Consider the following 27,041-nt stretch of genomic DNA (forward strand, 5'->3'; position numbering starts at 1 on the left):
CTGATCACTGGCTCACAGTCGCCTCGAACTGCAGGAACACAAACTATTTGTAGGCCAGCTGGTGTTGATTGGTGAGTTCTGGTTGGCAGGTTCGGTAGGATCCTCGGCCACACCAATCAGACGCCAGCAAACAGCAACCAGGAAGTGGGTGGTTCCAGGTCCAGGGGAACCAATCCTCGACAGGTGCTTGCCGTGGGGATTTGCATACAGCTCAGAGAACTCCAAAACACAACTACTCTAAGGCAGCCAGCGGCGGCCGTAACACCCATGTGTGCAAATTTTAATATTAATGTTTAGTTTGTAAATGTTATGTTCTTGAAAGGTTTGAGTCTCAGTCAAGCACATAATCTAGTCTAAATTTTATTCATGTTAAATTCTGGACACAAATCTAAACATTCATTTAAAACTTTGTCCTTGAAGTGCAGTTGCAGGATGAGATCCTTACAAGTCCATTTGGCTGCCCTCTGCTTGACATCAGTGTAATTGGATTTCACTCTACATTGATTGTCTGTTCACATCAAAGGCCAGCAATAGTAACTGTGATAGATCACATTGAAATGTGTTTGACCTGTTAATTTTTTCTGTCCCTATAAAACACTGCAGCACCAGCGAGCCATTCATGGTTTTACTTTTGCTTCAGGGGATCTTGCTGCTCTTTATCGTTTGCCGTGTTATGATGTGATCCCAGTGAAATGGGGTCTAAATACTCACCCACACATGATAGTATGAAATCAAGCCATACGTTTGTCCCATCCCTTCCAAGAGTCCCTCTTCAGTGTGCAAACTTGTGCAGGTGATTAGATGCTATAGCAATTTCACGCACTGACATGTAATCGATGAAGTCACCCATCCAGGTAAGCCTCTTACACGCTTGAGCCCTGCTGTGCTGAAAGATTTCCTTGGAATCATATTGCATTTTGGCTCTCTTCAAGTTCACTGAACGTGCAAGTCTGCTGTCACAAATGAATGAGCTCTGCCCCTCTCGTGTCGCTAGCACTGCACCCTAATGTCAAACAGCAGCAGACTGTTTTGGCACATTTTGCCTTTGTCACAGGACATTTGCACTTATCCTTGCCTAGTTTTTCTTTAAAATACATATCTCTTTAAATAATGACTTTTACATTTGGTTAAATGTCCTTTTCACAGTCACCAACCTGTGAACCTGCATGTCTGTGTTTCTTTTCTCTTTGTCTCTCTCTGAATCCTCAGGATGGACGATGCTGAGGCCTGCTTTATCCTCAGCAGCAGGAACGAGGTTGACCGAACTGCTGCTGTGAGTCACATCAGTTTGTTTTGTTTCCAGTATAAAAACTTTCACAATTAGAATAATTTAAATGGCACAGTTTCCCTTCCCACTCTACATCCTTTATAAATTAGCAGAGAGAGTTGGACATTGGAGGTTGTGATTCTATTGGAACTTCCAGTGTTGAGAGCACATTGAGTCACTGAGGCAAACTTTATGGTCCATAAAATTCAGATTGCATTTACAAATGAGTCACTGCATGAGTAAAATAGAACCATTTCTTCTCCCATAGGATCACCAGACTATTTTGAGGGCTTGGGCTGCGAAAGACTTTGCACCAAATTGCCCTCTCTACGTTCAAATTCTCAAACCAGAAAACAAATTCCACGTTAAGTTTGCAGGTAAGTGTGGGGACACTACCTACGTACAGAAACCTACAGTTATTTTGTCTTTGTTTTCTTATACATACACTTCTAAGTCTAACATACTGTATTATTGCAATTGGTCCATTTAAATCAGATCATGTCGTATGTGAAGAGGAATTCAAGTATGCCATGCTGGCACTGAACTGTGTGTGTCCAGCCACGTCTACCTTAGTCACACTCCTGGTTCATACCTCCAGAGGACAGTGAGTACACGCTACTATTTTACTATTACTACAATAAATATAAGCATTTATGTATTTGCATTGAAATCCACCACCCACTGTCATTATGGTCCTGGGAATGGTCTTACCAAAATCATAAACATGGATTACACATGAGGTGATTACAGTTTGGGGCATTGAAATTGATCAAATAAAAGAACGTGCCCTCACAGCCAAAGTAATCTAATTGGTTGAATTAAACCTTGCTGACCAGTTTTTAAAGGATTAGTTTGGCATCTTAGGAAATGCATTCTTACTAAGAGTTAAATGAGAATATTGATATCACTCTAATATCTGTCCATTAGATATAAAGAAATGGTTAGCTTAGCATAAACACTGGAAACGGGTAACCAATTTGCCTACCAATGGATTTTTGAACAGATAAAAAAAACTAGTGATAGAACAATTTATTGGTCTACGAATTGATTGATTAATTCTGATATCTGGCAATTGGAGATATTCGTCATCGGCCTGAATGCCAGCACTCAGAATGCCAATAAACAAAAAAATGTCTGCGGACACATCTGCAGGCAGCCTTGTGAGCGAAGCGTCTATGGAACAATGTTAGCTCTCCCCCTTGTGAGATTTGGGAAGGTATACGTTAACACGTTTGTCTCATCCTAAATGACAGCGCGCACGTGTGTGTGTCTCTCTCTCTCTCTATCTATCTATCATCTATCTATCTCTCATCTATCTGAGAATAATGCATTTGAATGACGTCACTTGTGACCAACTGTACCCCACTTTCCCATAAACACCAGTCATATCTACAATATAACCAAATGTATTTCAGGCAAACGTAATTGGAGTTTACAGCTTTCTTGAAATGTTGGCTAAGCTACTGAGTGACCCTAGATAAATGATGAGATGGATGTGTTACCTTGACATGGTTTTGAACAGTAGCAGGACAGCTTGATCTCTTCACTTTGACCTTTTTTCATTGTGTCTCAGCCTGACATTATTAATCTAAAGCTGATGTCGTACTCTGGTTCCATCTATTGACATTTAATTGAACCGGTGACATTATTTCTGCGTTCCAAAGCAGCTCAACCTCCAAGAAATGTTTTTCTGAAGTAAACTTTCAGTCTTTCTAGCTTCAAGTGCGCTGTGAACATTTAATATCCTGTTGTGTCGTTATTCACATGGACAGATTCAATGCCACAGGATAACTGTAAGAGAAATATGATTGATACTCCTCCAGCAGAGGTTTTACAGTTATACAGACTGTTCCTGGTATATGTCTGCTGAGCTGGCTACTGTACCGTCACCACTGCAGAAACTTGTCACTGTCAAGTCAGTAAACATTACCCTGCTTCTTGTTAGGCAATAAATCTGGCTGCTTTTTTCTTATTCTGTGCAAGGTGACCACCATATATATCTTCACTGCTATCCAAAGCAGAGGCACAGTACATCCATTTTAATTTCTATTATGGGAACATGTATTGGCTTGAGGCTGTGAAGGTGAGAGGAATGGGAATAGATTTATTTTTGGCAGGTATTTAATTCAAACATTCTTACATTGATTAAAAAGTAATTAAGTACATGAACTGGCTAAATAAATTTATCTCATAGCCTTTTCTCATTTTTCGTGACTGTGACTAGAATTTAGGAGGCTGGGGAGTATGGGGTCATGAAGGTTGTCAAATGTCAGACAGATTTATCGGTCTATGGAGATCTGAGACCTGTTGAATTGCAAATAAAGTCAAACTTGAGGTTGTCTTGGAGGTAATAGGTATATGCTCATTCTGGGCGCTAGTTTTGTGTTTGTTGCTAGGTTCACCCCGGTGTGTCAGCCAGAACACCACTTAAGGCCAAATCCTCCAGTATGAAATTAAGAGCTGAGAGATGGTTTATCAGCTGCGTACTTCTTCCCTTTTGCAGTAACACATCACAGGTATTCCAGTAGTCATGCAATAACAGCTTAGTGTTTATGCCTGGTTGTGGTTTATATTAGAGAAAGAATACAATAATAAATACATATAATAAATAAAGGATAACATATGTTTTTACCATAATGCAAAACATTACCAAACCTAATATAAACAATATGACCAAATGTCTCTTGAACTTCAATAATTGTAAACAGAGAAAATCGCTACAATTACATTTCTCTCCCTTTCACACTGCCCTAGCATTGTAAAACACTCATTACATGGTATTGTCAAGACTGTATTGTGATACTGTGTAATGTAATTTATGATTTGTATTAAGTCCTCCTGCCAGGTGAGCCGAGGTTTATGAACTAGTGTGCATGAAACCAGATATAATTAGAGATCACATGGCGAGCACCTAAGCTCTGAATTCTTATCCACATTGGCTAACGGGAGTTATCTATAGCTGCATCAACAGAAGGAAGGAAGGAAGGAAGTAATGCAACAGATAAATTCTCACTCTTTTTCATTCATGCACAGATCACTTGTAAGGATCTGTCTGCGCAACCATAGTCCATCACTTGACGAACCCACTGAAGCCTCCTGCTTTTAACTGCCTGACATCAGTTACAGTAGACCACCAGTGTGTTGCCTGCCCTGATAGAATTACCAGCACTGAATAAACAGATACAGTACATTAGACATAGAAGATGTCGGTACTTAATAACACTAACTTGTAACTTTGGGATCTTTTCTATGTGTTTTTTTTTTTATTTAATTGAAATGACTCTTGAGTTTTAAAACAAGTGAAAAATGAATGCCACCCCCCAGTGACATGTCTCAGACAAGGCCTTGCCAGCAGTCGATTAGTCCATTGTAGATGTGTGAAACTTCATGTTATTATTGTTGCTGTTGTTTCAGGGAGGGGCAGTTGTCACCGGAGCAGTGGCAGAGGATGTATGGGCGCTGCTCTGGAAATGAGGTCTACCACATCCGCCTGTGTGATAGCAAGTTTTTTGGGGAGTATGACGGAAAGAGCTTCACCTACGCCTCCTTCCACGCCCATAAGAAGTTAGTGAAACTTCCACTACCTTAATCTTGTGACACATAATAGCAATATTTTACCTCATGAGGGTGAAATCTCTGGGAGCAAAAGTAAAAAAAAAAACACACATGGAGCTCAAGGCCCATTGTGAACCTTTGCAGGTATGGTGTGTGTTTGATCGGAGTGAAGAGGGAGGACAACAAGAGCATCCTCTTGAACCCCGGCCCCCGCCACATCATGGCTGCCACTGACACCTGCTACTACATCAACATCACCAAGGAGGAGAACTCGGCCTTCATCTTCAAACAGGAGGAGAAGGACAAGGGCCTGTCTGTCACCGGCCTCTACGACGCCCCCTCCAGGCTGCCCGTGCACAGCATCATCGCCAGCATGGGTGAGACTGAGCGCAAAAGGCAGAAAAAAATTATGTTTAGAAGTTGGTAAAGAAAGAAAGATAGAAGATGTTTGTAGTGGTCAAAGTGGAAAGATTCAGATTGCAGACAGGCGTACAACCAATGTCCGCTTGAAAGGGTTTCCATGTAAGAAGAGAAAATGGATGCTGGACATTTCCAAATGGTGGCTGCCTTGGTGATGCTGTGTGCTTTCGCTGACTGTTATGCATGATTTTTTTCTTACATGCATTTTTACTTTCTTGGCTGACATTATTGTGTTGTGCTTTTTCTTTGACCTGTGAAAGTTGATCAGGCCACTTCATATGGTAAGTTTGTGCATGATGCGTCACCTTTTTACACTGTTATGTGATGAAATAGACATTTTTTACAGCTGATAGAATGATATACACTTTACAAGACACGGTGATATTTCATTGTTGTTTAACTAACACTCGTTCTAATTTTTAGTGATTTTAATTTTTTTTTTTACTTTTCCACGTAAAAGATGATTTATGTATTGTACATATATCATGTACCCGATATTCCCGACATATGTATTGTACATATATCATACATCATATTACATACAGATAATATGATTTATGTTAGGGACATATTTATTGACAAACACACAATGTCTTACTGTTTGCATGCCATTTTTGGTAGCTTGAGAGTACAGTTACATGATCCAGAAGCAAGACATTTTCTCCTCACGGTCAAACTAAGCTGAGCTAAAAATGATGGTGGGATTGTTGGTGGTTAAGTTGCTGAACAAGCTAAACGTGGACCTTATATTTTTTTTTAAATAAGCATTTTTTTGGGGGGTTTTCTGAGATTAAATAGTCATGCTGTCATCATGGCGTTTATGTTTCAACACTGATACCTTTAGATTGCTCCTCATACTGGACCCACATGTAATTTTCAGGCACTGTAGCCATAGATCTCCAGAATCCTGATCCTCCTGAGGAAAGCAGCAAACTGACCTTGCCGACGGAGAACGGTGCTGGAAGCCGCAGGCCGAGCATCGCACCTGTCCTAGAGATCGCAGACTCCTCCGCTATTCTGCCTTGCGACCTCCTCAGCGACCAATCAGAGGATGAGACCAACCAGTCAGACGACGAGGGCTCTGTAGGGTCAGAGTAAGTGGGAGTAAAAAGGGGCTTAGACATTAATTGACCCCAAGAGATTTGGTGGTTTTGTAGAGTACATAATATGTCTAGTCTTGCAGCAGTAAGAAAGTCCTCACAGTGCGAACGTCCTGCACTATATACTTGATTGATCTCACCTGTCCTCCTCTTCACCATGTCTCAGTGGGTGTAGGAGGAGAGATGGATGGGTTTGGGAGATGCGTGTAATCTGTATGTCATAGTGCTGTAATGTGTGGACATGGCAGTGATGAATGTGTGTGTCGTGACATGGAGGTCAGCACTTTTCCTCTCGAATAAAGCTCATATTGTGAGTCCTTACGCAGATCCTCACCCCTCAGCCCTCATCTATCAGTTGTCCAGACAGATAGTCGACCACGATTAGAGTTTGGCAAATCAGAGGTTTACGTTTATCTCAGCAGCTTCATTCTTCTCGTTTCTCTCTCTGTATGTGGTTTCATTAAACGGAGATAAGTTCAGAATAGATTGGGCGCTTGTGCCTCACACTCGGTCCATACTAGTCTTTTTGAACAGCAACTGTTCATAAGGTCTCATAAAGTTGGGCCCTCCTAACCTCTGAGCCTCTATTACTGCGCCCCATGACACTTTTGTAGCAGTAGTTTTTTCTTCTTTTAGAGTTGTCAGACACATCAGTTGGGGAGAAGGAGGCAACTGCATTATCTGCAGAACACAGGCTGAGTAGCTTAAAGTCCCACAGTGCCATCATGTGGTGCACAGGTTGTAGCTGCATCTATAAACAAAGTCAGAATCTTTATTGGCAAACTAGAGGGCACCGAGAAACAGATTAGGGTAATTGCAGCTGGCACATTACAAATCAGGGGCATGGAAGCAAATTGCGAAACAAAATGAGACATGATTAAAACTAAATAGGCTACGAAAACATTGTAATTGCTGTAGTAGTAGGTATTGAGCAGTAATAAGTCCTTCAGGGTTAGAAACAGCTGCGGAATTGAATAATAAACTAAAAAGCAGAAACGTCATTATTGGTCATTCATGGTGACATTTAGTATGATAAAGTAATGATGGGAATAATGAAGAGGGATTCAGTGATACTCCCATAATTATTTGTGAGGTAGAAACATTTACACCCTCGTCATTTTTCAGTTTGAAGTCCGCAATACTTTTCTGTGTTGTTCAGCAGTTCCTTCAGAGAAAATATGGGAACTGCCGTTTTAACAGACTGTTTTAAGTAACTGTGGAAGGGAAGGAAAGCAAATACTTTTTCCTCAGAGGCATTTCTTGTTTCTTTTGCATCAGTTTTGTGAAGGGCTACCCTCCCAACTCACCCTACATCGGCAGCTCTCCAACTCTGTGCCACCTCCTGCCACAGAAAGCTCCCTTCTGCTGCCTCCGCCTCGACAAGGTAAATTCACAGGCAGGAAAAGACGGCATCAAACTAAACCACAAGAACTCACTGTAAAATTTCGACATGCTTAAACCTTTTTTTCCACCATCTGTTTTATTAAAATAGACAAAAACACAACTGAAATGTGATGTGTCTCCTATGAGCAGAGTACAACTAAAACCTGACTTAATGTACTGTTGAATTGTCTTTCTCTATCCAGGGCTGTACACATAGCAGCTTTGAGGATGCCAAAGCATACGGCTTCAAGAATAAGCTGATAATAGTGTCTGCAGAGACGGCGGGTAATGGCCTCTACAACTTCATCGTCCCTCTGCGTGCTTACTATCGGCCCAGGAAGGAGCTCAACCCAATAGTGCTGCTGCTGGACTACCCGTAAGGACAGCCGTCCTCTTTATTTGTTTGTTTATTAGAAAAATGACTTCAAACCCTCAAGAGTAATGTCTTCTTTTTTTTTTTTTATGTAGAAGCTTCTAACACATGCACTACATACACCTATGATTATATAATATAACACAATAAAGATGCGATTGAACCTGGTTACCTAATGGCTTGCCATAGCAACTGATAAAGCAAGCTTTTATCTGTTCCTCCTTTTTTTGTATTAGTTTTTAATTTCAGTAATTTCAGAGTTGGACATAAATACAAACTCATCTGGTGTTACTTTTAATATGAGTGCCATAAATGCATGCGGTAAAGTAATTACAGCTATAGGCGTAGCTTGAAGTATATGTGGTAACCTTCCCTCAAGATAAAGAAAATTAATATTTTACATTATTGGAAAAAAAAACATCCTCCACGCAGAAAACTGAATATAAGTTGAAAAGATGCAAAGTAATGTATCTGTGTGTGCCTGTTTGTGTATATTTGCATTCGTTTGTGGACGCATGTGTGCTTGAAATGGACTTTTTTTAAAATGCACCAGTGATTTATATATTTGCAATTTAAAACAAACAAATTGCTTCTTTCAGTAGAGAGTTGATAATGGCAGATAGAACTATGGGTTTGCTTTGCTTCAAGATAGAGGGGGAAAAAATTGTGTTTGCATTATTCATAAACAACAGTTCTCTCTATGCAAGAAAGCTTTTGTTTTGTGTATAAGGGTATGTATACACATTTGTGTTTGTGGTTTGTGTGTTGCAGTGAGCCACTGAGCCACAACTTTTTTTCTGCTCTAAGTCACTGTGGATTTCATTAACTTTGGCCAAATCTCTGTTGTTGCTGAAACACAGACGGAGAGCCAAGAAACTCTGGCTTAGTGACACCCTCAGTGGTTTCCATGGCAGCAAGTTAAATCTTCACATTCACTTGAAGAATTAAACATGTTACCCTCTTGTTGGCTAATAAAACAATAAATATTCTTTAATACAGTTCAAATTATATCTGGCCCACCCACAATTCAGGAAATTACAGCAACAATGTGATAATCTGCCTGTGGGGTTTTACAAAGATAATTAGTGTGGGATGCTCATTCGTGATGTTTCCTGTTTCCTGCAGGCCAGACAACCACTTCTTAGAGGCGATTTGCTGCTTTCCAATGGTTTACTTCATGGCTGGCACTATCGATAAGTATGTGTTTGGATTATTAAAAACCTGCTAATTTGATTAACTAATTTAAAGATCATGTTCAGTGATAGTTTTTACATTTTTCATACAGCTAGCAGTAGCTTCAATATTACGTACATGTATCATAAAAAAAATGCAATGTACTCAAGATGCAAGGTAGATTTATTTGTCAGGTTGTAACAGGTTGTAACGTGAAATTGAGTTTGTAACTCCCTTCTGCTACGTAGCAGACAATAAAAGCAATCATAACAATGGTAGACAGAAATTATTAAAATTAAAACTATAGTCAATGGAGCAGTCCTGAGGATGAATTTGAGTTTAAGAGTCCGATAGCTTGGGGAGAAAGCTGCTCTGCAGTCTGGTGGTGTGGCAGCAGAAACTTCTATATCGCTTCCCAGAAGGCAGCACAGTGAACAGGCTGTGGCTGGGTGGGTTCTGTCCTTTAGTATCTTTGGGCTCTGCAGGCACCTCACCTCACCGATCTCACTGAAGCTTGGCAGATGGCTACCAATGATCTTCTGAGCAGTTTTAATCACCCGCTGCAGAGCCCTCCGGTCCTGGCCCGTGCACATCCCATGCCAGTTTGTGAAGTTTCAGGATGCTTTCTATTGCTCCTCTGTAAAAGCTGTCAGAAACTTGCCGTGAGAATTTGGCTTTCTTAAGCTTCCTCAAGAAATACAGGCGTTTCTGAGCTTTCTTCACCAACATGGAGATGTCAGATGACCATGTCAGGTTCTCTGTGATGCCGATTCCCAGGAACCTGAAATTGTTCACCTGCTCCACCGATGTAGACAAGAGAGTGTGTCTTTATGTCCTTTTTCCTGAAATCAACGATCAGCTCCTTAGTTTTGCTGACGTTGAGCAGTAGGTTGTTCTCTGAGCACCACTCTACAAGATTATCAGTTTCCTTCTGATATGAAGTCTCATCGTTGTTTGAAATCCATGGTGGTGGTGTCGTCCTCAAACTTCACAGTAGAGTTCTCTCAATGTCGGGGGATTACAGTGTGAACAGGAAGGGGCTGAGCACACAGCCCTGGAGGGCTCCGGTATTGAGCACTAGAGTGGAGGTGTCAGGTTTGTCTGCCAATCTGAACTGTCTGGGGTCTCGTTAGTGCGTGTCTCAGAACCTGATGAAAGGAAACTTTTTAAAGGTAGTAAAAGACAGCTATTGGTGGATTAATAGATCCATTATATTTATTTTGTTATTACCACATGTAGCTGTTCAAATGTAGATAATGATAGGTCCGGCTTAGAAATTCCCAGCGCAGCTACACTAGAGTTTGAGACACCAATTTAAGAAGAAAGTCTAATGCAACAAATGCAAACCTGGATTGCGTTGCACCAGCTGAATGTAAGTCCTTCCTAAGTTATTAGTAACTACTAGCAAGTTTCAAACTAGTGATTTACTAAATCAAGTCACACCTTTAAATCTTAACAGAGTTTAGTTGGTAATGACTTCAGTAAATACCAAAAAATATGGCTGGAAAATGGGGATGATGTTACTGTAGGTTTTAGAGTAAGTAGTATTCATGTGATTTAAAATGAATGGGGAACTTAATGCTATTTGGTAATTTGGTGTAATGTTATTAGCAAGGCATTTTATGTGTGATTCTTTTGAAATGTATTTCCATTATTAAACAGCAATTTGATCAAGTATCAGGACATGTCAATTAATTCAACTATTTTGCTCAACAGGTCATATAACATTTGTGTCATTAGTTAGATCAGTTAGCTACGCAGCATTTAGAAAGTACTAGTACGACTACTAATATTTATATAATGCACTAGTTTTTAGTTTTTGTGGTGCAATCCATTTTTAATATAGTGATGCATATACTTACATATGCTTGATATAGTTACAAATAACTTATGAATAGCTGTTGCAACTTGCTCCTATTCTTCTAATGTTGTTCAGCGCAGTTCCATGAAATGTTGGATATTTCAAAATAAAGTATAAGTAAATCTATGTTTGTGGTAAATGTTTACACTAAAATAATTTGCGTTGAACATTAAAGATAGACGTTATACCATTGCCATAATATCCAAAAGTAATTAACTTGTTTTCTGACTGGACCAGCTTGGACAACCTGCTACAGTGTGGTATAATCTACGCTGACAACTTGGTGGTTGTGGACAAGGAAAGCACCATGAGCGCTGAGGAAGATTACATGGCCGACGCCAAGACCATCGTCAACGTCCAGACTATGTTCAGGTAACACAGAGAGAGCATTTCACTGTGTAGAAACATACAGTGAACAGTCAGCACTTTCAGTGGCTGTTTATGTATTGAGCTGGACCTTCAAGTTTTGGTCCAAATGTGTGCACCAGATTCCACTTGATTAACGCCTTCGTTTGTACTCTGTAAGATGCTGGAGAGTAAATGCTTGTGTTTTTAGAGTTTGGAGAATGAGTTAATCTCAAAGACAAACTACAGTTGCTACAAGTTCTGAAACTACTCTTTTATTTAACCAAAATTAAAAGCATTTATCACACCGGGTCTTCACCTCAGCACAAACATTTTATCTCTCCACTAACTTCCCTCTCTCTTTATCTCCCCCCTCGCTCAGGTTGTTCCCCAGTCTCAGCATCATCACTGAGCTCACACACCCGTCTAACATGAGGTTCATGCAGTTCAGAGCCAAAGACTGCTATTCACTCGCCCTCTCCAAACTGGAGAAGGTGAGCTGTTGAGGAGGGCGAACCATGTTAAGACTGGCAATGATTTTGTCATTTTCTTTTCTGTCTGAAAGGGACAAGTGTGAAACTCTGTGATCCATCCATGTTTTCTGGAGCAGTGTAATGTTAAAAATTAGGCTAACCTTTGTAAGCACCTTGAGTTAAAACCATCCAAATACTTTTGTCTTTACCAGTTGCTTCTGTGGGTGAGGATGGAGGAAATAATGGTTTATCTTTCCTCTCACCCTTAACTCTTATTGCAATGTGAAATGTGTCAAAATCACACTTCAGTATATATAAAAAAGCAGAAGTCTTATTAAATGTTGATTTATACATTTTTCTTCTCTTTCCCCCTGCAATACAAAAAGAGCTATTCCACCTTCATCAAAACGTGGTGCTTTTTCGTTTGCCTCTATGTGATTTTTAGGTCTGTTTCTCGAAGCGTTGATAGTGAATGGAGAGAATAAAACGCAAGAGGAACTGGTAAAGAGTTAATGACTTTTAGTAGTATTCTGATTCTTGACCATAGTTGCGTAGTTGAATTTGTTATATCTTCTTTTTTCTGCCTACAGTGATAGCTTTCAGCTTCACAATGCTTTAAAAAAGCATGTCTATCAACCAGCTTGTAAGTTTTCAGAAGTGAAAACCAACAGGCCTTTTCATTTCCACACAAGTCTTCTTGGAGATGGAGCAAAAGAGCAATACAAGAGTTAAACGAAAATTTAAGGTTTTAATATATAGATTCTCTGTTCCTCAAATCTATATATATATATTTTTTTCTGTTTCTCTCTTCAGATAGAGCGTGATAAGGGCTCCAACTTGGCCTTCATGTTCCGGCTGCCGTTTGCTGCAGGCAGGGTGTTCAGTATCAGCATGTTGGATACACTGCTTTACCAGGTGTGATAACAAAGACAGACTTTTGTTTGGTGATTTCATCAATCTTAGCTCTTTGTGCAGCTCGATTACCTCAAAGCAAGTTAAGGAATAAACTAAAAGGTCCGCTTGTAACTGAAAGGTTTTCTAGTAATGTTCACTATCTTTAAATTGATAGTTTCATGTTAAAAGTAAAAGCAGTTTCCCCTAGACGTGGGTCCTAGATGAAAAGCCTCTAAAAGAAGGTTCTCTGCAAAGGTACAACTTTCTACAGACCCATATTTAAAGGAAAAGCCCCTCCCATACACAAAGAAATCACCAAAATGGGTATACATAAAAAGGAAAATGATTGTCACCAAGTAATTCCTATCCTGCAATGAACAACACAGGTTTATGTAATGAAACAGTGTGGAAGCATGTATTTTTTAATAATTTAAAAAGATTGATTTGCCCAATATGTTGGGAAGCACACATACACCAATGCCAAACCCTAATTGCTGCCCAAGTTGTTTGCAGATGGGCTGATTTACCACAAGTGAAAACTTTTTCACTGCGGTCATTCTCTGTGTTTTGACAGTCATTTGTTAAAGACTATATGATCGCGATTACAAGGCTTCTTCTTGGGCTGGACACCACGCCGGGCTCTGGGTACCTGTGTGCTGTAAGTAGGAATAATAATACTTCTAAGCAAGGGATTTGTGTATCTGAGTAAGTAAGTGAGCGCGTAACGTGTGTACTTGGTTCCTTTTTCTCAGATGAAGATCACAGAGGAGGACCTGTGGATCAGGACTTACGGCAGACTCTTCCAGAAGCTTTGTTCCTCCAGTGCTGAGATCCCCATAGGGATCTACCGCACCGAGTCGCACATGTTCTCAACCTCAGAGGCAAGTTCAGTTTAATATCTGAGACCTCACTTTGGGTTTGGTTTCAACTGAGGCATGTTTGCAGCTTTAGCTTCCTTCCATCATCCATCCTGTCTTTGTGTTTTCTTCATTCATATCTAAATTCTTCCTTAAATTGTCATTATGTTCTTCCTTGATTTGAATCTTTTCTGCTTTCATTTCTCTTCTCCTGAAATGTCATATTCATTCCATTTTCTTTTCTTTCTCCATTCTCCCTCCGTTTTATTATTCTTCCTAGCTAACCTCCTTTTTACCTATCATTGTTTGCTCCTTTATGCATTAATTTCTTCTGTTTCATGCCAAGTAGAGAGAAATTGAAAACATGTTCCTGAATCCTATGTAAATGCTCCGTACTTGTATAGCGCCTTTCTAGTCTTTTCGACCACTCAAAGCGCTTTTACACTACATCTGCATTCACCAGTCATACACATTCATACACTGAGCCTAAGTGCTCAAACGGAAACTAACATTCACACTCACTCATACGCTGGCGGAATAGCCGCCAGGGGCAATTCGGGGTTCAGTATCTTGCCCAAGGACACTTCGACACGCAACCAGGGGGAGCCAGGGATTGAACCGCCGACCTTCCGATTAACGGCCAACCCGCTCTACCTCCTGAGCCACAGCCGCCCCATATGATAATGCATAATATGCATTCTTCATAAAAAAAAAAAAAAGTTTACTAATCACAATGATTAATAAACTCACAGAAATTAGCCTCTAAATAATATGTGGCATGTTACATACAGTAAGTGGCTGGTATAAGAGACACACTCCACAAACTACTACCAGCCACAAACTACTACTACTACTAGAAATGTACTATTCATGGCTAGTGTTTATATCCCATTATTTTAATAGTGAATGATAAAATAGTAAATACACCGTACTTACTATTTCATGTGCTGACTTTTGAGGCTTTCACTGATTTTGTTAGCTTTGGATGCCCCCATCTTTCATTGCATCTCCTTTTTGTTTGGATGTCTGTTTGTCCTTCTCTTGTTTCAGTGCAAGGACAGTTATGCACAGGTAAGATCCAAATGTGCTTGTTTTTGATTTAGATATTTCTGTCACCTCTTGCTTAAAGATGAAAAATACCTTACTGGCATTTTTCTGGCATTTATCATTAAATAAAGTTCATGACCATCGCAGCTTGATAATGCAGGCTTCTAAAAATAGCACTTAGCAAGGAACTAGAGTCTTTTATATCCATACAGACAACAATACAGGATTATGAGCTTACACTAACATATGGACACATAGTATCCAGCATTTACACAGCCGCCCTGCTTTCACAGTCTCAGGTGTCTATCAACGTGGAGCAGGGCGTGGAGCATCGTGAGCGTGGAGAGCCCTGGAAGGAGAAGACGAGCCACAGAAATTCTACCACAAGCGACCAATCAGAGCACCCGCTGCTGAGGAAGAAGAGCATGCAGTGGGCACGGCGACTGAGCAGGAAGAGCGCCAAACCATCCAGCAGAGCAGAGCGCATCTCGCAGCAGAGACACAACCTGTACCGGCGGTCTGAGCGGCAGGAACTGTCTGAGCTGGTCAAGAATCGCATGAAGCACCTGGGCCTGCCCACCGTGGGATATGGTGAGGGGAACAGATGATGGCATGATATTAGAGAGAGAAGTGATAGGCAGTCGATGGATTTGCTTTGTTATGTAGAAGTTGATTTATGGAAGTTGACGTGTAATTCAATGCTGTAGATTTACAATATATGACCAACTGTATAGCTAACTAACACACTTCAGGTGTTATTTAATGTAGGATTGTTTTTCATTTTATTTTATTTTTTATTTAATCAGAAATGTACCTGGAAATGAATAACAATGTAAATTATAATGTTTGTTGCAGATTGGAGTCTCAGTTCTATAAACATTTCTCTAAGGCCACAGCAGATCTGGAGGCAGAAATAATGTAATTGGTTGTTAAACCTAAGTGGGTAGAGCCTAAGAATCTCAGGTTTAAGGTGAGAAAAGAAAAACTTAAATTAAAATGGTAGTGGCCCTTTTTTATATTCTTAATCATTGTCATGGAAGGTCAGCGTTAACCTGTGTAGCTGTGGGCTTGTAAGGCCAGTTTGAACTATAATCTGGGTCAGTGAAATGAATGAAATCGCATAAGGCATGTAGAGTTGCAAATTTGTTGATTCAATCAAGTAGACGATTAGTTGATTGGCAACCATTTTAATAATCAGTTAATCACTGGAGTAAGTTTTTATCGTTGTAAACTATCGTCACACAAAATATATTTACATATTAAACAATTAATCTATAATAATAATTAATAAATAATGGAAATAGTTGCAGTCCTACTAACATGATCTCACATACATATTGGTCTGAGAACACTAGCTGCTCTGTGAACACTTCACTGAGCGTCACTTGGATAATGTGTCACGTAATTCAAAATTAAATGATGTGTGGGGGAGACTCCATTGTTATGAAAGGTGATTCTTGAGTTCAGGTGATTCTTTTGCTCCACCCACTCTCAATCGATTAAATTATTCCAGTCGTGAGAAAAGCTGTGTTTTGAAAAACTCTCTGTTCCAGTCATTTTATCTCATCTCATTTCCTATTAAGACCTGGTGCCGTGGGTCTTGATAATGCACATCATTAACATCACACTAACATCATCATTAACCTCCAGAAAACCTAATTTTCTGATATCAGTTTCACACTCAAACTCTTCCTTCATGTGCCATAACATGTACACACCACTACATAGTCACCATCATACCAACATATGTAGATGTGAACAAGTCATGCATGGAGATGCAGGAGCGCTAAACCTTGTACCAATTGCATTTGATCACAGACTGCAATTGCCTGCACTCTAATCTGCTCTTTTCTTTTTTTTTTTTGTTTCTTTTTTTTTTTAGTTCTCTCCTCCCAGCTTCACGCTTCAAAACAAAAGCAGAATCATGCTCCAGATGTGTTGCACCTGCCAAATATTATGTAACATTAAGTTAAATATTTTTTCAGGAAGAACCCCAAAAGCTCAAGATCTTCTTATGAACCACGAATGTCATGTGACAGATGAATAATTTGGAAGTGATTCTGTGCACACACGAATGCATGGCTTCTTTGCATTGCTCTCACCTTTTTTAAAAGTTATTTTTTGAAACTGCAAATGCATTTGCTGCCTGCCTGAATTTTTTTCTTTTTCTTGTTTTCTCCTCCTCCTCTGTTCCTTCCCTTCTTTCTCTCTCTGACTCTTCTGTCTTCCCTCCTTATGCTTGTAGAGGATGTTTCTAATCTCACTGCGAGCGATGTCATGAATCGAGTAAATCTAGGATATTTGCAAGGTAATTTGTGTGCTGTTTATAACTCCTTTACAACACGTCCATCTTGTGGAGAAAGGATTTGTCCTTTCACCAGCATCCACTGAAGAGTAGCACACTGAATTTATCAACAGAACTAGATGGATCCATTTTTAGAAGAGTTTGTTTTTTCCCACTCTTTGTTTGAATGATATAAAATGTGTAGTTAATTATAAATGAACAAATTAGGCCATTGAAGTTTAACAGTGAATGCCATTGCTTAGAGTTGCAGGACATTTCAGAGCACCCGTATACAGAGGGGACCAGGCTGTCAGGTTAGCTGGTTGATCACAGTACTGCAAATTTACTGCATGAGTGTGTGTGTGTGTGTGTGTGTCCTGCCAGAATGAGTGGTAGATCAGCAGCCAATCTCTCGCTCTACTATCTCTTTCTCTATCTATCTGGTCTTTTCTGCATTGTGTTCCTGTGAGGTGACGTCCCAAATGGCTAGAGTACTGCAGGGCATTAGAGTATGGCTTTAGGAATGGAGCGGAACGCATTATGTCTGTGGATGGAAGGTTAGATGTAAATGTATAGCTTATAGGTATATAAATAATAATTTTTTTCATGGGTGTCCTGATGTAAAAAATAAAGAACTCTGCGGAGGAAATGTGTTCTTCACCCTCACCTCGTCTGTTATATCAGGACACCTCAAAGTGTTCACACTTATACCATGGCCACTTAACCACAGGCAAAAAGAGAGCAGTGTTTTAAAGTGTCATTCATTTTTTCAAGTTTGTTTGTAGTTAGTTTAATGCACGGTTTGTTCTGTTTTCCTAGTTAGACTTACTTGGTACCGTTGCCATTGTTGCCTCCAGTATAAAAATGGCTTGTGCACTAACTAACCACTAGAGTGGTGGTTAACCTGTCACAGGGACAGGGAATACTTTGTTGCCATGGCTCTGTACTCCATCACATTAGATTTTCAATGAAACACGACTATGATGTGCAGCTGGAATTTAAAGAGCAACCAAAGGCATCAAATTGGCTAAAAATCCTGTTTTTGCTGACCTCCAGTGGTTTCAGTTCTCACTGCAGTGCTCCTGTGATATGAAAGTGCACTCTAGGGTAATAATTGCCCACCAGGAGTACGTGTACCCCAGGGGTGCAGGTGCAGAGGGTTTGTGGAAAGATACGTGGAGGGTTAAAATAAACATGCTAATATAAATACAAATTGAAGTGAGGCTGATCTACAGTATATTTATAATAACTGAAAAACTTCCAGCAGTGCAGGACATCTGCTGCACAAACATCTACCGTTCCAGAATCACTTTCTTGTATAGAGGAGGAAATATCTATATCCAGTTTTGTATAATTACTAGTGTTGAATAGCATCCAGTATATTAAATGTAATATTAATTTATAACATTGAATATTCAAATTAACACATGTAGAACAGGACTGGGAAAGAAATACATGAACAGATTATAAGGAATTGCATCCGTATTAGGTAGCCACTGCAGGAATTAACTGAGTTTAGATCATCAGCATCATTTATTTATTTCTAATTTTGGGGAGCTTTTGCCTTTAGTCTGGTCTTAAGCAAGTGATACAGTTGGACGGAGGTCAGGTGATGATAGTTTGCTGCAATTGAATAAAACTGAGCTAGACTATGTATAATAAATTAAAAGAAAAAGTGGGCACTGAAAGTCAAATCAAAGTCACTGTTGGCTTGTCCTGGACTACTGTAAACACTCTGACCAAATTCGTTTTCACTGCACCCATGTACAGTATGTGAGGTTTCTCTTTTTCTTTTTTCCTTTCTTCCAACTGCCTACTAATCAGAGATGAGTTTCTGTGGCCATGGTATAATCCATATTTAATACACTGAGTAGTCTACAATAACAAAGTGTGTATTAGAGAGGGAAAACTAATTAATACAGTCCTTAACATCCCTCAAATAAGTCCTGCTGGCATCTTATCAGTCCACCTACAGGGGACTTGATCATTTTTAGTATTACAGAATAAATGCAACTTACAGACGTTGATCCAGCTGCAGGTTGACGTCTTCCACTCTCACACTCCCAATGTGTTCTGCTTCACTCTGTTTGGTTTGAGACGCTCTGCGTTTGGTCCGGTCCGACGGATGCTGGAGCATGTCCCTCTGTGTCTGTGAGGTGTCACGTGTCACTCTGGCTGGGTTGTGGGGGGCTGAGTGTCGTCCGTTGGCATGGCAACCTGCCGCCTTACCAGCCTGCTGGTCCAGTGTTGAATGCGCAGGACAAAAATGAATGCGATGGGGGGGTGGTGGTCGATTTGTTGCGTAGCTGCAGACGCTGCCTGCATGTTGGCTCTGTTCTGAAGCTGCGCATGGGGGTACTGTTTCAGTCAGCAGGCAGCATGGGCCTCCCCTTGTTCCACAAAGTGCCCTGTCAGTAACGGTTAGCCCTTCTCTCTCTTCCACCCCGCCTGGCTTTATAAAGGGCCACAAGCAGGTGGGTTGTCATGGAGACACATGTGCCCTCGTTTCTCTTCTTCTGTCCATCACGCAACGCAAGTAGCAGCCACTGCCAGAGAGCACTCAACACACATACATACAGATATAAATAACACACACACACACACACACACACACACACACACACACACACACACACACACTGACATACACACTCACACAGTAAAATTACTCATCTGGGGAATGTATGTTAAAGTGAGTTTCCTCTTATTGATTCTTCATCAAATATAAGACCTACAAAGTGCAAAACAGTTTCCATGATTGGCTTAACTCTACTGTGGAAGCAATAAACTGTTTACTGTTTAAATAGTAAACTTTACTGCAGAAACAATTTACTGCGAACTGTACGTAGAAGGCTGTTTTGCAGAGTAAATTAAGCAACTTATCAATGTGTTTTGTATTCGCTAAAAAGGATTATTAAAACATTTGAAACATTGGAAATAAAACATTTTTTTAAATCAAATTGAAAATCAATTAATTTGTTAGCATTTAGTTGAACAACAATTTGTAATTCATCAGTAACTAAATAAAACATGATCATTTTTTGGATTAAAAATTGTTTAACACGAAAATAAATAGTAAATACAATAAATGAATTTAGTGAATATGTAAATAAGTAAAACAAAAAATGCATTGCAGTAATGCCAAACTAGGTTGGAGGTGATTTTGAAACATGACATCGTTTGTGCGTCAAAGAGCGCTGGCTGTAAAATGTCGGTCTATATCTAACAAGTCAAGACTGTTTATATTATGTGTTCATGTAAAGAAAATTACTTAATTATTATTTGTTGACAAAACAATTTGCGAAATATCGATACCAGTACCAGCCTCAAAAATCCAGTATGGGTCAGGCCATAGTCAAAATACTAATTGAATGAAATGCTTATTTATTTCCCCTTTTAAAAATATTATCAGCTTGTTTTTTATACATGTCTCTATTAGTACAGAATACTGCAATGTTAAAATTGTAATTAATAACAGTTGTGACAAGCATCTCTTCGAACAGCCAGACTAGGAAAAGAGGAAAAGAGCATCCCCACAACTATTTTCCCTGGCTGATGTACTGTATAATTGAGGAGGAGGGAGGGCTCTAGACCAGCTCTGAAGATCTCTTCTGTCTCATTTTCCAGACGAGATGAATGACCACCAGAACACACTGTCCTATGTCCTCATCAATCCTCCTCCTGACACCATGCTGGAGCTCAATGACATTGTGTAAGTAATTGTGCAACCAGAACAAAGGATACACCCCGCTTTTTCTTTTTCTCCTGTGTCCAGTAGACTTGGAGAAAATTGGATCTGCACATATATCTGATGCTAGTATATCTTTCTATAGTGAAAATATTTTATATATTATTAGCTAAAAGAAAAACATTTCTTCAAAATACAGTAAAATAATACAGTGACTACTAATGCATACATGAAATGAAAAAGTCTTTGTCTTGACAATGATGTGTTATTGAATGCAACTAATGCCAGCCGGATCACAATGGGCGCCTTTAGTAATACAAACAGAAGAAATAAAGCATAACCGGAATGTGTCAACATCATGACATGTTATGAAATTGCTGCTTTTCTGAATTGTTGATACAAAATGACTCTGCAAAATTGGACAGTGAAGTATTCTTACACCATAATGCATATCACAAGCAAGGTGGCCAAAATCTTGTAGTTTCTCGTGTGTGTTATCAGACAGGATCTTAATACCCAAAATGACATTATCTTCACAAGTTTACATTTTCAACATCAACATAAGGCCTTAATGTCTTCAAAACTGAAGCTGAAACAGGTAAACTACACTATTTTGGCCACCTGGCTTGTGATAGATCAGTGATTCCCTAAATTTTTTGTCAGGGGTGGTGGTAGACCCCTGAAACTACTAGTGTCGCGGAGCGGGAGCGTTACGAATCCATGGTGGCGTCATGGACGCACACAAATTTAGCCTATTTAGGTTTGTCACATTCTCCGTTCTTCTTTGACATTTTTACTGCTAAAGTAACTTACTCCTGATGGAGTTGGATGGCCAGACCGTGGATAGGATCAATGAAATCTGTTAAAATTTTTGCCAGATTCTTTTTTTATTTTTTCCCAAATTCCATGTTTTCTGTAAAATTTTTGGGGAATTCTGTGTTTTACAATTGAAGCACATTTTTTCATTAAAAAGAGTGTAATCATGTGGTGGATGATTGAAATTTCACAAAGAAAATATTACAAATTGAATTAACATCAATGAATTTGATGTATTGTGCAATATAGAAATACTGAAGTTTATGTGCAATTATTTATGGGGACAATTCATAATAAATGTATTGCAACAGTAAGTTTTTAAAAAAATAAATATATATATATATATAGGTATTTTCTGCTAAGTTGGCTGTGGGGGGTGGGGGAGGGGCATGTTTTTACTATTTGGAGGAACTTAGCTTGTATCCAACCCTGTTTTGTACGTACGCACCGTTTATAGATGAGGCCCCAGGTCTTCAGCAGTGTCGACCAGCACTGTGTCTCCCTCCATGTTGTTGAAGAGTTTGAGTAGACGGCTGCATGCAGACGCACAGGGAGGGCGGGGCTGCACGATGAAGGAGAGGGAGGAGAAAACACTGGCAGGACTTTACGAAACATATTAATTAACTCAACATCAAACTATATCAGTAGAAACGGTATTGTATAATTGTATATCTCTTTTGAAATTATATACTACCCAGCCCTGTTGTGTGTGCGGAGGACTGGGGAGCTCCGCCCTCGCTGAAACAGCGACGCAGAGAGGGAAGGAGCAGCACCGGTAAACACCAGAACAACATTGCGCAACTAAGTTCTCATTAACTTAACTTTTGAGGCGATGAGCTTAATCTCTCTCTTTTTTTTTGAATGTAGCCTAATTTTATCATTTTTGTCATTCTTTCAGGGTGATAGAGGAATCACTGTAGATGCATGTTAACATTCAATGATGGGCATCAAGATACCGCTGGTGTGCTTCTATTTAGGTTGCAAGAAAGCTGGTAATTTGCCTGTGCTGCCCAGACTAACATTTAAATTAAGCGTTTATCCTCTTGCTCCAACAAGTCCTCCAAACTAAACGACAAAACAGGTCATTGTCCATGCCACCCTAAATGGGTCGTAATAATGTGATGAACAGGGAGGACAGGCTGTCTCGCTCAGTTACTGCTCCATGCTGGCAGATAATTTTCATTGTGTCTTTACAGGTACATTATCCGGTCTGACCCGCTGGCTCACATGCCAGAGGACTCACAGGTTGGGCAGCCCCGCAGCACCAGGAACCAGCAGGACTTTGGCACAGAGACGAGAGATGAGACTCACCTCTGAAACCCCCTTATTCCTCGACATCCTGACCGTTGATCTCTAAGCCCCGCCTGGGCCGACAGAGCTTGTTCATCTCACACAGATGAAGGCTTGTCTCGGACCAAGAACAGCAGTCCATAGTGAATGATCATTATGTGTCTCAGCCTCAGAACTGAAATAATCAACAAGTCAAAAGATGGCCCTGAGAGAGAGCTGCTGTTTCCCACTGAGCTGCTACAGGAGGATGCATGAAGAGTGCCTCGTCATTGACCCCGACTCCCCTCACGCACCTTCTGTACTAGTACACATCACCCTCGCAAAACAATCTGAGATCAGGCACTTGTAACGGCTCCCTCCATCCAACCAAAGGTGTGCGAGATTTGATCAATCTTGTGAAAGTTCTTTGGAAGAATCAAAGGAGTTCTTGTGCACATGCTGTACTTAGTGTCAAATCATTATTTAACTCAGGGGTGAAGTTGTCCTCGTGCCACGACTTAGGCTGGCTTCCTCTACGCCTGTTTCTACCTAAACTCGCAAAGAACTGAATCTCCGGGCAACTACACCCTCATCCACATTGTAACAATCCTATTTTCTAATAACACAAGTAAACCCACAAGCATTTACCATGAAATTACAACACACGTGCACTTTTCTTAATTTATTACAAAATGTCTGTTTGGTTTTTGTCAGTTTTGTCATTTTCTTTATGAGCACAAACGTTTTTACAACAGACGGAGATCTGTGAATATACACACTGTAGTGGCACTTTTATTGGCTGTATTAAAATTGTAAATATTTCTCTCTTTGTTTTAGACACTGATTTCTGTTGTGGTTATTGTTAAAGAGAGAATATTGTTAATTTGTTTCACTATTTTACATGTCTCAAATCATGCGTGTTATAGTTTGTGCCATTTGTTTTGTTTAATGAAATTGCTTTGTAAATATATTTAAATTGATTTGTGCATTATGTGCCATTTTGCATACGTTTTGTGATATCAGCGTTAATGTTCATCTCACAGCCTGACCAATAGATTGGCCTTGCTGATGTAATCAGCTGATTTTAGCTTATTAGATGTGTCAGCCAACATGTAACAAGACATTTCTATTCAGAAATGCTAGTCGTAGTTGTGCATACTGTTTGATATTTTTGCAGATAAGCGTATTCGCAGAAGAGAAGCTTGACACCACTCTCATATCTGTATGATAAATTTGAAGCTAGAGCCAGCAGTTTTTCTGGCTGTGGCTGCATAATTGACGGACAGACTGACATATCATGATGAAATTACTTAGGTGCAAGGTAGATTTATTTAGCATTTTACAACACAGGGTTGTATGAGTTATGATTAACTTAAATAAGTCCTAGAAATAAAACTACTTTACATGATGCAGGGCTGAGGATGAATTCAAGAATTTAAAGCTGTGTGGTATGACAGCAGATACTTCTGTATCTCTTGCCAGACAGCCGCAGGGTCAACAGGCTGTGGCAAGGTGGGTACTGTCTTTTAGTATCTTTTAGGCTCTGCACAGGCAACTCACCGATATCACTGAAGCTTGGCAGATGAGTACCAGTGATCTTCTGAGCAGTTTTAGTCATGCGCTGCAGAGCCCTCTGGTCCTGGGCCGTGCACATCACATGCCGCTTGATGTTTCCAGTCAGGATGCTTTCTATTGCTCCTCTGTAAAAGCTGCCAAGAACTTGGCGTGGGAATTTGGCCTTTTTAAGCTTCCTCAAGAAATACAGTCGTTTCTGAGCTTTCTTCAGCAACGTATAGATGTAATGTGACCATGTCAGGTTCTCCGTGATGTTGATCCCCAGGAACCTGAAACTGTTCACCTGCTCCTCCTCAGCTCCACTGATGTAGAGAGGAGTGTGTTGATCAGCTCATTGGTTTTGCTAACGTTCTACAATAGGTTGTTCTCTGAGCACCACTCAGCAAGATTGTTGATTTCCTCCCGATATGAAGTCTCATCGTTGTTTAAAATCCGGTTGATGGTGGTGTCATCCGCAATTGTGGGTGTATAGAGTGAACAGGAGGGGCCAAGCACACAGCCCTGATGGGCTCCAGTGTTGAGCACTAGAGTAGAAGAGGTGTGATCGCCAGAGTGCTGAGTTTGCCAATTAGTTTCATGGGGGACATTGTGTCTGCAGTGTCTAGTCATTGAGACTAGACACTGCAGACTTTTTATGTACAGGAATGATGGTGACTGTCTTGAAGCAGATGGGAACCCTCTCCTGAGACTGTGATATGTTACAAATGTCAGTAATAACATCTGCTAGCTAATAGGCATATGTTCTTAGTACACAGCCAAGGATGTTATCAGGCCCAGCAGCTTTACTCATATTCACTATCAAAAGGACTCTACTCACATCTGCTGTGGATACTGACAGTAGCTGGTCCTCCGGAGGATTCATCTATGGTTTTCTGGTTGAGGAATGATTTTATTGTCTTTGTGAACACCACAGCATCAACACATACACTGATGTATGATGTCACTGATGATGTATATTCCCCAAGATTGATGTGGCTCTCCTGGGTAGAGGGCTCTCTTAACACTCAGTCCTGTGGAGTTGCTGTAGCCCCAGTAAACAGTTTTTACTGATGGTTTGACCCTTGTAATCAGCTGGGTGTAGTTAAGCAGAAGCAGGGAATTATGGTCTGATTGACCAAAAAGATCTCTTTGATTAAAATTACCAGCTGCAATAAAAACATCAGGTTGTTTTGTCATGTGACTGCTGATGGTAGAGTTACTGTAGTGCAAATGCAAACTGTAACAACAAAAACACTGAACTAACTAGTTATACTAGTTTTAAAGAGTTGCTGTACAACTGGTTAGAATTGTTTGGCATAGACTGCGATGTGCACAGTCAAGTCTATTTCTACCCTCTAATGTATTACTGAATCTATTTGGAACGTATTTGATGTGAAAATGAAGTGCTATCCTCTCCAAATTGTACTGGGCATGCCTTGTGTATAAGACAGTGTCTGTGTGCAGTTGAATCTTGATTTATCATTCCTCATCATTAAGTTTTGTTAAATCACTGTAAATAGTAGCTTTATACATTCATTGTTTGCCATTTTCAGTCTCTTGTGTGTGATTCAAGTGTATGAGGACTTGAACTATTTTTGCACTAACCTTTGCGGGGATGTCTTGGAGCATAACAGCATGACCCTTTAATCTGAATCTGTACAACATGGTGCACAGTATTCAACCATTCCTGTTAAGCAAAGACAGTCAAATGTGCAGTAAACACATCATGCATTATTTAGGTAAGTGCCGTTTTATCTATCTGTCAAAGAAATATGAATTGATAGTAATGATGAAGAAGTAACCGCCGTTGGATTGTTTCCTCTTTGGGAGCAGCCAAGAATCAGCATAAGCCTTTTAGTGTTCAAAAGTGTACGTATTTTGCAGAGTCCCATTGAAATGTACTCTTGATCTTTGCTTTGTAGTCACTCAAAAGTGTCAGTTTACAGGGCAGGAGAACTATTCAGTGAAAGCGTGAGCGACCACGATGGCGGATACGATCGGTGTTCAGATCCATTCATTTAGTAAAATCTTAGGTCCTCACTTCACGCTCCACAAATATTTCACTTCAGATCTCCTACTGTCCATACTTACAATACCACAAGGGGCATGTTAACACTTAAAAAGCATGTTTTGATATATAAGCTTGAACAAGAATGGTAATTTTTTTTTTACATTTAGCAGGACATTTAGCGTGATGTCCCGTGGCTACAGAAACCCATAATCAAGTCAACTGCTTGCAAGTTGGAGCCATTATTTGATACTGTGTATTTATATGAATGGAATGTGCATGTTGTCTAGGTGTTATCAAAAGCCTATGTATTATGTTGACCTCCACTTTATGTTTTTAAGTCATTGTCAAAAAGGGGTTGATCCATTTTGTACTATTTCTTATGAGAAGTGAGTGTACTTCGACATATAAAATATGAACAAATAAATGCTGCATGCAGCCAGATAAAATGATTGAGAGACTTTTATTTCATCTCAGATATTAAAATGAAATGTTGATGAATATGAGGAAAATCACATGTAGATAAGTGTAAATTAATTTATTAATGTTATTATTAGTGCTATTATTCACAAGTATTGACGTTATCTCACAGTTCCATAGCCTTTCAATATTACATTTAAACTGCAGCAGCAAGGAAAATAAATTTTGAGACATTTCGGGAAATAGACTTATTT

The 27,041-nt window shown here is 39.8% G+C and overlaps 1 protein-coding gene across 1 annotated transcript in view; it reads left to right on the forward strand.

The window, feature by feature from the left end:
• kcnt1b (potassium sodium-activated channel subfamily T member 1b) overlaps window positions 1-26,819 on the forward strand; it is a 76,358-nt gene extending 49,539 nt beyond the window's left edge. Inside the window, exons 14-32 of the mRNA XM_046034136.1 lie at window positions 35-183; window positions 1,210-1,273; window positions 1,536-1,644; window positions 1,763-1,871; window positions 4,682-4,831; window positions 4,967-5,199; window positions 6,123-6,336; window positions 7,621-7,726; window positions 7,929-8,101; window positions 9,224-9,295; window positions 11,370-11,504; window positions 11,860-11,971; window positions 12,764-12,865; window positions 13,419-13,502; window positions 13,597-13,725; window positions 14,752-14,772; window positions 15,042-15,339; window positions 20,660-20,744; window positions 22,733-26,819. Of these exons, the coding sequence (XP_045890092.1) occupies window positions 35-183; window positions 1,210-1,273; window positions 1,536-1,644; window positions 1,763-1,871; window positions 4,682-4,831; window positions 4,967-5,199; window positions 6,123-6,336; window positions 7,621-7,726; window positions 7,929-8,101; window positions 9,224-9,295; window positions 11,370-11,504; window positions 11,860-11,971; window positions 12,764-12,865; window positions 13,419-13,502; window positions 13,597-13,725; window positions 14,752-14,772; window positions 15,042-15,339; window positions 20,660-20,744; window positions 22,733-22,853 (2,466 nt within the window). The 3' untranslated portion in view covers window positions 22,854-26,819. The remainder of the gene's footprint in view (window positions 1-34; window positions 184-1,209; window positions 1,274-1,535; window positions 1,645-1,762; window positions 1,872-4,681; window positions 4,832-4,966; window positions 5,200-6,122; window positions 6,337-7,620; window positions 7,727-7,928; window positions 8,102-9,223; window positions 9,296-11,369; window positions 11,505-11,859; window positions 11,972-12,763; window positions 12,866-13,418; window positions 13,503-13,596; window positions 13,726-14,751; window positions 14,773-15,041; window positions 15,340-20,659; window positions 20,745-22,732) is intronic.
• The last annotated feature ends 222 nt before the right edge of the window (window positions 26,820-27,041 follow it).

Source organism: Micropterus dolomieu, linkage group LG21 (genome assembly GCF_021292245.1).
Source record: "Micropterus dolomieu isolate WLL.071019.BEF.003 ecotype Adirondacks linkage group LG21, ASM2129224v1, whole genome shotgun sequence".
Lineage (NCBI taxonomy): Eukaryota > Metazoa > Chordata > Actinopteri > Centrarchiformes > Centrarchidae > Micropterus > Micropterus dolomieu.